Genomic DNA, 12,090 nt, shown 5'->3' with positions numbered 1-12,090 from the left:
CTTCGGAAGGCGTCGCTGGAGCAGGATCTTTGAAAGGCAGGAGACAGGCCGGTGAGTTTCTGGAGCCAAGGCAGTTGTCGTCTTCTGGTCTTCCGCTGCAGGGGTTTTCAGCTAGGCAGTCCTTCTTCTTGTAGTTGCAGGAATCTAATTTTCTAGGGTTCAGGGTAGCCCTTAAATACTAAATTTAAGGGCGTGTTTAGGTCTGGGGGGTTAGTAGCCAATGGCTACTAGCCCTGAGGGTGGGTACACCCTCTTTGTGCCTCCTCCCAAGGGGAGGGGGTCACAATCCTAACCCTATTGGGGGAATCCTCCATCTGCAAGATGGAGGATTTCTAAAAGTTAGAGTCACCTCAGCTCAGGACACCTTAGGGGCTGTCCTGACTGGCCAGTGACTCCTCCTTGTTATTCTCATTATTTTCTCCGGCCTTGCCGCCAAAAGTGGGGCCTGGCCGGAGGGGGCGGGCAACTCCACTAGCTGGAGTGTCCTGCTGGGTTGGCACAAAGGAGGTGAGCCTTTGAGGCTCACCGCCAGGTGTGACAATTCCTGCCTGGGAGAGGTGTTAGCATCTCCACCCAGTGCAGGCTTTGTTACTGGCCTCAGAGTGACAAAGGCACTCTCCCCATGGGGCCAGCAACATGTCTCGGTTTGTGGCAGGCTGCTAAAACTAGTCAGCCTACACAGATAGTCGGTTAAGTTTCAGGGGGCACCTCTAAGGTGCCCTCTGTGGTGTATTTTACAATAAAATGTACACTGGCATCAGTGTGCATTTATTGTGCTGAGAAGTTTGATACCAAACTTCCCAGTTTTCAGTGTAGCCATTATGGTGCTGTGGAGTTCGTGTAAAACAGACTCCCAGACCATATACTCTTATGGCTACCCTGCACTTACAATGTCTAAGGTTTTGTTTAGACACTGTAGGGGTACCATGCTCATGCACTGGTACCCTCACCTATGGTATAGTGCACCCTGCCTTAGGGCTGTAAGGCCTGCTAGAGGGGTGTCTTACCTATACTGCATAGGCAGTGAGAGGCTGGCATGGCACCCTGAGGGGAGTGCCATGTCGACTTACTCGTTTTGTCCTCACTAGCACACACAAGCTGGCAAGCAGTGTGTCTGTGCTGAGTGAGAGGTCTCCAGGGTGGCATAAGACATGCTGCATCCCATAGAGACCTTCCTTGGCATCAGGGCCCTTGGTACTAGAAGTACCAGTTACAAGGGACTTATCTGGATGCCAGGGTCTGCCAATTGTGGATACAAAAGTACAGGTTAGGGAAAGAACACTGGTGCTGGGGCCTGGTTAGCAGGCCTCAGCACACTTTCAATTGTAAACATAGCATCAGCAAAGGCAAAAAGTCAGGGGGCAACCATGCCAAGGAGGCATTTCCTTACAATCACCTAGAACTTCTAGCAGTTTTTCAAGCACTAAAAGCCTTCCAACCAATAATAGTTCACAAATACATTCTCGTCAAAACAGACAACATGACAACAATGTATTATCTAAACAAGCAGGGGGGGACGCACTCCACGCAGTTAAGCCTGCTAGCACAAAAAATTTGGCATTGGGCAATTCACAACCAAATTCGCCTAATAGCACAGTTTATACCAGGGATCCAAAATCAACTCGCAGACAATCTCTCTCGAGATCATCAACAAGTCCACGAATGGGAAATTCACCCCCAAATTCTGAACACTTATTTCAAACTCTGGGGAACACCTCAGATAGACTTGTTTGCGACAAGGGAGAACGCAAAATGCCAAAACTTCGCATCCAGATACCCACACAAACAATCCCAAGGCAATGCCCTATGGATGAACTGGTCAGGGATATTTGCTTACGCTTTTCCTCCTCTCCCTCTCCTTCCTTACCTGGTAAACAAACTCAGTCAAAGCAAACTCAAACTCATATTAATAGCACCAACTTGGGCAAGGCAACCCTGGTACACAACGCTGCTAGACCTATCAGTGGTACCCTGCATCAAATTGCCCAACAGGCCAGATCTGTTGACACAGCACAACCAAAAGATCAGACACCCAGATCCAGCATCGCTGAATCTAGCAATCTGGCTCCTGAAATCCTAGAATTCGGGCACTTACAACTTACCCAAGAATGTATGGAAGTCATAAAACAAGCCAGAAGGCCATCCACCAGGCACTGTTATGCAAGTAAATGGAAGAGGTTTGTTTGCTACTGCCATATTAATCAAATACAACCATTACACACAACTCCAGAACATGTAGTGGGTTACTTGCTTCACTTACAAAAATCTAACCTAGCTTTCTCTTCCATTAAAATACACCTTGCAGCAATATCTGCATACCTGCAGACTACCTATTCAACTTCCCTATATAAGATACCAGTCATTAAAGCATTCATGGAGGGCCTTAGGAGAATTATACCACCAAGAACACTACCTGTTCCTTCATGGAACCTAAATGTTGTCCTAACTAGACTTATGGGTCCACCTTTTGAACCCATGCACTCCTGCGACATACAGTTCCTAACCTGGAAGGTGGCATTTCTCATCGCCATTACTTCCCTAAGAAGAGTAAGCGAGATTCAGGCGTTTACAATACAGGAACCTTTTATACAACTACACAAAAATAGTCGTCCTAAGGACCAATCCTAAATTTTTGCCAAAGGTTATTTCACCGTTCCATCTAAATCAAACAGTGGAACTTCCAGTGTTCTTTCCACAGCCAGATACCGTAGCTGAAAGGGCACTACATACATTAGATGTCAAAAGAGCATTGATGTATTACATTGACAGAACAAAAAACATCAGAAAGACTAAACAACTCTTTATTGCATTTCAAAAACCTCATGCAGGAAACCCAATTTCAAAACCAGGTATAGCCAGATGGATAGTTAAATGCATCCAAATCTGCTACCTTAAAGCTAAACGACAGCTGCCCATTACACCAAGGGCACACTCAACCAGAAAGAAAGGTGCTACCATGGCCTTTCTAGGAAACATCCCAATGCAAGAAATATGTAAGGCAGCCACATGGTCTACGCCTCACACATTCACCAAGCACTACTGTGTAGACGTGTTATCCGCACAACAAGCCACAGTAGGTCAAGCTGTATTAAGAACATTATTTCAGACTACTTCCACTCCTACAGGCTGATCCACCGCTTTTGGGGAAATAACTGCTTACTAGTCTATGCAGAACATGCGTATCTACAGCGACAGATGCCATCGAACTGAAAATGTCACTTACCCAGTCTACATCTGTTCGTGGCATCAGTCGCAGTAGATTCGCATGTGCCCACCCGCCTCCCCGGGAGCCTGTAGCAGTTTGGAAGTTACCTTCAATTATTTATATATGTGTCATCTCAACCTTAAATAGGTGCATACTTAGTCACTCCATTGCATGGGCACTATTACTACAATTCAACTCCTACCTCACCCTCTGCGGGGAAAAACAATCGAAGATGGAGTCGACGCCCATGCGCAATGGAGACAAAAGGAGGAGTCACTCGGTCCCGTGACTCGAAAGACTTCTTCGAAGAAAAACAACTTGTAACACTCCGGCCCAACACCAGATGGCGAGCTATTGCAGAACATGCGAATCTACTGCGACTGATGCCACGAACAGATGTACACTGGGTAAGTGACATTTTCATTCTCCAGTACTGGAATCTTTCATAGATTCACATGCGACCCTCCCTCCTCTCTCCTGGGAAGCTCACTGTTACCTCTTTTCTTCAGATACTCTGCCACTCGTGCTTGGGAAAATCTGAGGGAATGGAGCTTCTGTCAGGAGGGTTCTAGAGGGAGGGGAAGGATTGGTTGGGACTTGCTTTGGTCCTTTTTACTCAGAGACCAAGATAGGCTACTAAAGTGAAAGCCTTTGGGCCTTTTTTCATTGCAGTAGCTTCTATATTGCAGTTTTAATGTACCGGGGGCTCCCATCTCGACGACTGGGAAGGATTCAAGCATGTGAATCTATGAAAGATTACAATACTGAAGAACTACAGTTACAGGTTGTAGGAAGTTGGCTCTGTATGCACTATTTCAAAGTAAGGAATAGTATGCACAGAGTCCAAGGGTTCCCCTTAGAGGTAAAATAGTGGCAAAAAGAGATACTAATGCTCTATTTTGTGGTAGTGTGGTCGAGCAGTAGGCTTATCAAAGGAGTAGTGTTAAGCATTTGGTGTACACACACGGGCAATAAATGAGGAACACCCACTCAGAGACAATTCCAGGCCAATAGGTTTTTGTATAGAAAAACATATTTTCTTAGTTTATTTTAAGAACCACAGGTTCAAGATTTACATGTAATACTTCAAATGAAATGTATTGCAGGTAGGTACTTTAGGAACTTTGAATTAGCAAAATAGCATATACAGTTTTCACATAAATCACACATCGCTATTTTAAAACTAGACACTTAGTGAAATTTTCAACAGTTCCTGGGGGGAGTAAGAGTTTGTTTGTTTTTGCAGGTAAGTAAACCACCTACGGGGTTCAAGTTTGGGTCCAAGGTAGCCCACCGTTGGGGGTTCAGAGCAACCTCAAAGTTACCACACCAGCAGCTCAGGGCCGGTCAGGTGCAGAGGTCAAAGTGGTGCCCAAAACGCATAGGCTTCAATGGAGAAGGGGGTGCCCCGGTTCCAGTCTGCCAGCAGGTAAGTACCCACGTCTTCGGAGGGCAGACCAGGGGGGTTTTGTAGGGCACCGGGGGGGGACACAAGTCCACACAGAAAGTACACCCTCAGCAGCACGGGGGCGGCCGGGTGCAGTGTGCAAACACGCGTCTGATTTCAATAGGTTTCAATGGGAGACCAAGGGGTCTCTTCAGCGATGCAGGCAAGGGGGGAGCACCTCGGGGTAGCCACCACCTGGGCAAGAGAGAGGGCCTCCTGGGGGTCACTCCTGCACTGGAGTTCGGATCCTTCAGGTCCTGGGGGCTGCGGGTGCAGTCTTTACCAGGCATCAGGATCTGAGGAACCGGCAGTCGCGGTCAGGGGGAGCCTCGGGATTCCCTCTGCAGGTGTTGCTGTGGGGGCAAGTCTGGCTTCTCACGGTCTCGCAGTCGCCGGGTAGTCCTCCCTGAAGTGTTTGTTCTCCACAAGTCGAGCCGGGGGCATCCGGTGCAGAGTAGCAAGTCTCACGCTTCCAGCGAGAAACGCAAGTTGGTTTAAAGTTGCTCCTTTGAAACAAAGTTGCAGTCTTAGGTGAACAGAGCCGCTGTCCTCTGGAGTTCATGGTCCTTCTAGAGCAGGGGAGTCCTCTGAGGATTCAGAGGTTGCTGGTCCCTGGGGAAAGCTTCGCTGGAGCAGGTTCTTCAGAAGGGGGGGAGACAGGCCGGTTAGAGCTGGGGCCAAAGCAGTTGGTGTCTCCGTCTTCTCGGCAGGAGTTTTCAGCTCAGCAGTCCTCTTAGGTTTCAGGAATCTAGTTTCCTAGGTTCTGGGGAGCCCCTAAATACTGAATTTAGGGGTGTGTTTAGGTCTGGGAGGGCAGTAGCCAATGGCTACTGTCCTTGAGGGTGGCTACACCCTCTTTGTGCCTCCTCCCTGAGGGGAGGGGGGCACATCCTTATTCCTATTGGGGTAATCCTCCATCTGCAAGATGGAGGATTTCTAAAAGTCAGTCACCTCCGCTCAGGACACCTTAGGGGCTATCCTGACTGGCCAGTGACGACTCCTTGTTGTTCTCATTATCGCTCCTGGACTTGCCGCCAAAAGTGGGGGCTGTGCCAAGGGGAGCGGGCATCTCCACTAACTGGAGTGCCCTGGGGCATTGTAACACGAAGCCTGAGCCTTTGACGCTCACTGCTAGGTGTTACAGCTCCTGCAGGGGGAGATGATAAGCACCTCCACCCAGAGCAGGCTTTTGTTTCTGTCCTCCGAGAGCACAAAAGCCCTCACCACATGGGGTCAGAAACTCATCTCTCAGCAGCAGGCTGGCACAGACCAGTCAGTCCTGCACTGAACAATTGGGTAAAATACAGGGGGCTCTCTAAAATGCCCTGTGTGTGCATTTTTTAATAAATCCAACACTGGCATCAGTGTGGGTTTTATTATGCTGAGAAGTTTGATACCAAACTTCCCAGTATTCAGTGTAGCCATTATGGAGCTGTGGAGTTCGTTTTTGACAGACTCCCAAACCATATACTCTTATGGCTACCCTGCACTTACAATGTCTAAGGTATTGCTTAGACACTGTAGGGGCACAGTGCTCATGCACCTATACCCTCACCTGTGGTATAGTGCACCCTGCCTTAGGGCTGTAAGGCCTGCTAGAGGGGTGACTTACCTATGCCACCAACAGTGTGAGGTTTGCATGGCACCCTGAGGGGAGTGCCATGTCGACTTAGTCATTGTCTCCCCACCAGCACACACAATCTGGCAAGCAGTGTCTGTGCTGAGTGAGGGGTCCGTAGGGTGGCATAAGACATACTGCAGCCCTTAGAGACCTTCCCTGGCATCAGGGCCCTTGGTACCAGGGGGTACCAGTTACAAGGGACTTACCTGGATGCCAGGGTTGTGCCAATTGTGGAGACAATGGTACATTTTAGGTGCAAGAACACTGGTGCTGGGGCCTGGTTAGCAGGGCCCCAGCACACTTCTCAGTCAAGTCAGCATCAGTATCAAGCAAAAAGTGGGGGGTAACTGCAACAGGAGCCATTTCCTTACACAGGTAATTAACTAAATGTTTTTCTCTTCACCATGGCGACAGCATGATAGGATTTGGCCTTTTATTTACTTCATTGATAAGTTTCATTTTTTAAGGAATGAGAGATGGCCAGAAGATTACATTCCATGGAGAGGGTGACCAAGAACCAGGTTTGGAACCAGGGGACATAGTCATTGTTTTGGATCAAAAGGATCACAGCATATTTACAAGGTGAACCTTTTTTTTTTTTCTTACTATAACATTGAGGTGTCTGAATTGGAAATCAAATGTAATGTTTTGAATGAAGATTTATTTCAAAAGGTAAAACTGTTTTCTGTAACCAAACATGTGGAAGGCGGTCCTTCCAAGCTGTGTGATTGGTGTTGGTGGCAGCAAGTACCCATGCAGAGAGAGTTCCTATTTACTTCTCTTGGTAGTGAAAGAGTTGCCCTGTCACTGTATTTGTGTTCAAGTGCCTTAATCGTGCTTCGGATGTACATGAAGGATGTATGTTATGTGGAATGGGTTAGTGAATCTTTTGGACCCCCTGAGCATGTTGCACAAAATGCACCTGACACCCAAGCCTCTAGCCTTCTGTTTCTCCTCTAGGAAGCTGGCTATCTATGTAGTCCAGGGTGAGCCTTATTGGTTCGCTGGCATTACAGTAATCCCAAAAGCTCTTTTGTTGTAGTGTGGACTAGCAGTTAAGCTTATCAGCGGATAGTGTTGACCATTTATTGCACACAGTCAGTAAGCGAGATGCACACTCAAGGAAATCTGACACCAGTTTATAGAAGGTACAGATTTATACATTTAGACACCCAGAGCATCATAATTGAGTGAGTACTCACCCAGTTATCAATTTGTAAGTCAAAACAACGGGCCTCTAGAAATGATTTACAGGACAGTTTCTTGGACTCAAGCTGAGAATGGGGCAAAGTCAAAAGCAGCACCAACGGGTCACCTTGGGAGGCAATGGGGTGTCTGTGTGTAGAAGTGCATTTCAGCATTGGGTGCCCAGTTCACTTCAATGGGAAACTGTCATGTGACAAAGGCTGCAAAGGGGGACTGAGGGGGGGCCAGTCTGGCTCCACCCAATTGGGTGGGGCCCCCTCAGATCTTGAAGGTCTTGGGCACGCGGGGACATAGTTGTTCCGCTCTAAGTGGGGGCTTGTGCAGTGGTCCACTGAGGTGTCTGGTCACACTGCTAAAGATCTACAGTTCCCAGTCCCTGCAGAAAGAGGCTGCAGGTGATGACTGGGGGACCAGTCTGGCCAAACCCAAGATTGGCCTCCGCTTCTGAGGGTCTCAGGACCCCATTGGCACAGTCGCCTCCCTCTCACTTGGGCTGTGGGGCTTTGGTGCAGTGGTGCTTTGAGGCTTTTTAGGTCACAGTGGTGAGAGACTTAATGTGTCTTGGTGACCTGGTGAAGAGGGGAAACCAGGTAGTGGGGACACTCTTGTGACTGGCCTTGTGGATATTGATGTCTGTAGGAAGTTGGCTCTGTATGTACTATTTCAAAGTAAGAAATAGTGTGCACAGAGTCCAAGGGTTCCCCTTAGAGGTAAGATAGTGGCAAAAGTAGATCATTCTAATGCTCTATTTTGTGGTAGTGTGGACGAGCAGTAGGCTTATCAGAGGGTAGTGTTAAGCATTTGTTGTACACATACAGGCAATAAATGAGGAACACACACTCAAAGACTTACTCCAGGCCAATAGGTTTTTATATAAGAAAAATATATTTTCTTTATTTTAAAAACCACAGGTTCAAGATTTACAAGTAATACTTTAAATGAAAGGTATTTCACCTAGGTACTTTAGGAACTTTGAATTATCACAATAGCATGTACAGGTTTGGTAAAAATGGCAATAAGCTATTTTAAAATAAGTGGACACAGTACAAAAATCAACAGTTCCTGGGGGAAATAAGTAAATGTTAAGTTCTCAGGTAAGTGAAACACTTACAGGGTTCAAAGTTGGATCCAAGGTAGCCCACTGTTTTGGGTTGCCTTGAACCCCCAAGTTACCACACCAGTAGCTCAGGGCCAGTCCGGTGCAGAGGTCAGAGGTGCCCAAAACACACAGGCTTCTATGGAGAACAGGGGTGCCCCGGTTCCAGTCAGCTAGCAGGTAAGTACCCGCATCCTCGGGGGCAGACCAGGGGGGAGGGGGTTTGTAGGGCATGGGGGGGGGGGGGGGACACAAGCAGGCGCAGAAAGTGCACCCTCAGCGGCACAGGGGTGGCCGAGTGCAGAGTGCAAACCGGCGTCAGGTTTTGTATTGAAAGCAATGGGGAGACCCTGGGGTCTCTTCAACGAAGCAGTCAGGCACAGGGGGACTCCTCGGGGTAGCCACCACCTGGGCTAGGCAGATGGTCGCCTGGGGGTCGCTCCTGCACTGGGGTTCGGTTCCTTCAGGTCCTGGGGGCTGCTGGTGCAGTGTTGGTTCCAGGCGTCGGGTACCTTTTTACAGCCAGTCGCGGTCAGGGGGAGCCTCTGGATTTCTTCTGCAGGTGTCTCTGTGGGGGGCTCAGGGGGTTGTCTCTGGCTACTCACGGGCTCGCAGTCGCCGGGCAGTCCTCCCTGTGTTTTGGTTTTCTGCAGGTCGAGCCAGGGGAGTCTGGTGCAGAGTGGAAAGTCTCACGCTTCCGGCAGGAAATGAGAAGTCCATAGAGTTTTCTTTGTTGCAAGAAAGTTGCAGATTGTTGAACAGGGCCGCTGTTAACGGGAGTTTCTTGGTCCTTGGTTGCAGGGCAGTCCTTAGAGGCTTCAGAGATCGCTGGTCCCTGTTGTATGCGTCGTTGTTGTAGTTTTCTTCAAAGTTGGGAGACCAGCCGGTAGGGCTGGGGCCAAAGCAGTTATCGCCTCAGTCTTCACTGCAGGGCTTCAGGTCAGCAGTCCTTCTTAAGGTGTATGGAATCTGATTTTCCTAGGTTCTGGGGAGACCCTAAATACTGATTTTAGGGGTGTGTTTAGGTCTGGGAGGGCAGTAACCAATGGCTGCTGTCCTTGAGGGTGGCTACAACCTCCTTGTGCCTCCTCCCTGTGGGGAGGGGGGGGGGGCACATCCCTAATCCTAGTGGGGGAATCCTCCATCCACAAGATGGAGGATTTCTAAAACTAAATCTCCTCAGCTCAGGACACCTTGGGGGCTGTCCTGATTGGTGGGTGACTCCTCCTGGTTTCCTCATTATCTCCACCAGCCTTGCACCAAAAGTGGGGGCAGTGGCCGGAGGGGCGGGCATCTCCACTAGCTGGGATACCCTGTGGCACTGTAACAAACGGGGTGAGCCTTTGAGGCTCACCGCCAGGTGTTACAGTTCCTGCAGGTGGAGGTGAGAAGCACAGCCACCCAGTACAGGCTTTGTTCCTGGCCACAGAGGCACTCTCCCCATGTGGCCAGCAACATGTCTGGTGGTCGGGTATGTTTTCAGGGGGCATCTCTAAGATGCCCTCTGGGTGTATTTTACAATAAATTGCACACTGGCATCAGTGTGCATTTATTGTGCTGAGAAGTTTGATAGCCACACTGAAAAAGGGGCAGTTTGATATTATGGAACTGTGGAGTTCGTGTGTTACAAACTCCCAGACCAAATACTCTTATGGCTACCCTGCACTTACAATGTCTAAGGTTTTGCTTAGACACTGTAGGGGCATAGTGCATCCTGCCTTAGGGCTGTAAGACCTGCTAGAGGGGTGACTTACCTATGCCACAAGCAGTGTGAGGTTGGCATGGCACTCTGAGGGGAGTGGCATGTCGACTTAGTCATTTTCTCCCCACCAGCACACACAAGCTGTGAGGCAGTGTGCATGTGCTGAGTGAGGGGTCCCCAGTGTGACATAAGACATGCTGCAGCCCTTAGAGACCTTCCCTAGCATCAGGGCCCTTGGTACCAGTTACAAGGGACTTACCTGGATGCCAGGGGGTGCCAATTGTGGAGACAAAGGTACAGGTTAGGGAAAGAACACTTGTGCTGGGGCCTGGTTAGCAGGGTCCCAGCACACTTTCAAGTCCTAACTTAGCATCAGCAAAGGTAAAAAGCCAGGGGGTAACCATGCCAAGGAGGCATTTCCTTACAATGTCCCTCAATGGTAGGTCTGCTTGGGTGCTGTTGTAGTCTGGGTTGGACCTTCAACAAGCCTTGGTTTGTGCGAGGGGTCCAGTAACCAGGGTATAGGTGTAGGGGGGGGGGGGGGGACTCTGAGAGGGGTTAGTGCCTTGGGACTTCAGTGAAGAGGCAGGGCTGAGCACTTGAGCTCCAAACAATCTTCTCTGGCTCATTGTTCCCTCCACGGACTCAATGGCAAACTAGTCCAGAGTACTGGACTTAGCAGGTGGTGCTTGAATGATGCAGGGTAGCAGTTCCTCTGATCCAAGGGAGATCTTTGCTTGTTCTTGAGGTGCTGGCCAGTCCTCCAAGGGAGTGTGGGAGTATGTCCAGACATTTTTGAAGTTGGTCCCAGTGATTTCTGAAGTGCAGGCTGCCTGGCAGGGTTTCGTGCCAATCTGTGGTGCAGGTCTTTAGTTCAGATCTCTTCGGTCCTGGTGTCGGCTGCCACCTAAATACTCAACTTAGGGGCGTGTAGGGTAGTAGTGAATGGGCTACTTACCCTTGGGGGGGGGGGGGGTGTCCCCGACCCCGACCACTTCCTTTGGGGAGTGGGCATCACCTTGTCCCAGAGTTCCTAATTCCATCACACACAAGATGGTGGAATTCATTGTCATGGTCACTTCAGGTAACCCACCCTAGGGGTGTGACCTCTCCAAGCTGTCTAGTTTTCCAGACTGTCCTGTTGCCAGATGGCCCTCATAGCAGGGGGTTGCCTCCCTGGTCTGGGGGAAGCTGGGGGTCACATATCAAATATGGCAGGGAATTTGAAGTCCCTAGCATGCAGATTCATTAGCCGTCCTGCTGGAAGAAGTGATAACACCTCCTGCCAGAACAGGCATTGTTTCTGACATCTAAGATCAGGCTCTAACCTCTAAAGGGGTGGAGGTGGTCAGGAACTCCCCTGTGGTAGCAGGCTGGTCGATACTAGTCAGCTAGCTCACTAGAGAACCAGTAGGGTTCAGGGGGGCACCTCTAAGGTGACCTCTGGGTGCATGTCATAATAAATCAATACTGGCATCAGTATGAGTTAAGACAATTTATTTGATACCAAATACAATTCTTTTCCATTAGTCATGTAGTTGGGTCACTCGTAATGACCAGTGTCCAAGTACGTGTTCTAAGGTGGCTGCCCGGTCACTTGCAATATCTAGGAATAGAACTAGACATCAGAGGGACGTATCTGCTAATGCTGACATACCCTCACGTGTATTTAAGGCACCCTGCCTTAGGGCTCTTAAGGCCTACTGTAGGGGGTGAATAAATGAAGTGACTTAGGCATGGCAAATCATTTGTGTGCCATGTGTATTCACTCTGGGCTTGCACCCTGGCAAAATGTGCGCTGGCAGGCTGCAAT

General features: G+C 49.2%; 1 protein-coding gene across 1 annotated transcript in view; it reads left to right on the top strand.

Moving 5' to 3' along the window:
* DNAJA1 (DnaJ heat shock protein family (Hsp40) member A1) overlaps nt 1-12,090 on the top strand; it is a 219,653-nt gene that overhangs the window by 52,798 nt on the left and 154,765 nt on the right. Inside the window, exon 6 of the mRNA XM_069237476.1 lies at nt 6,741-6,855. Within this exon, the coding sequence (XP_069093577.1) occupies nt 6,741-6,855 (115 nt within the window). The remainder of the gene's footprint in view (nt 1-6,740; nt 6,856-12,090) is intronic.

Source organism: Pleurodeles waltl, chromosome 1_2 (assembly GCF_031143425.1).
Source record: "Pleurodeles waltl isolate 20211129_DDA chromosome 1_2, aPleWal1.hap1.20221129, whole genome shotgun sequence".
Lineage (NCBI taxonomy): Eukaryota > Metazoa > Chordata > Amphibia > Caudata > Salamandridae > Pleurodeles > Pleurodeles waltl.
Note: the sequence above shows the minus strand (reverse complement) of the source record. Positions and strands in the feature narration are given on the sequence as shown.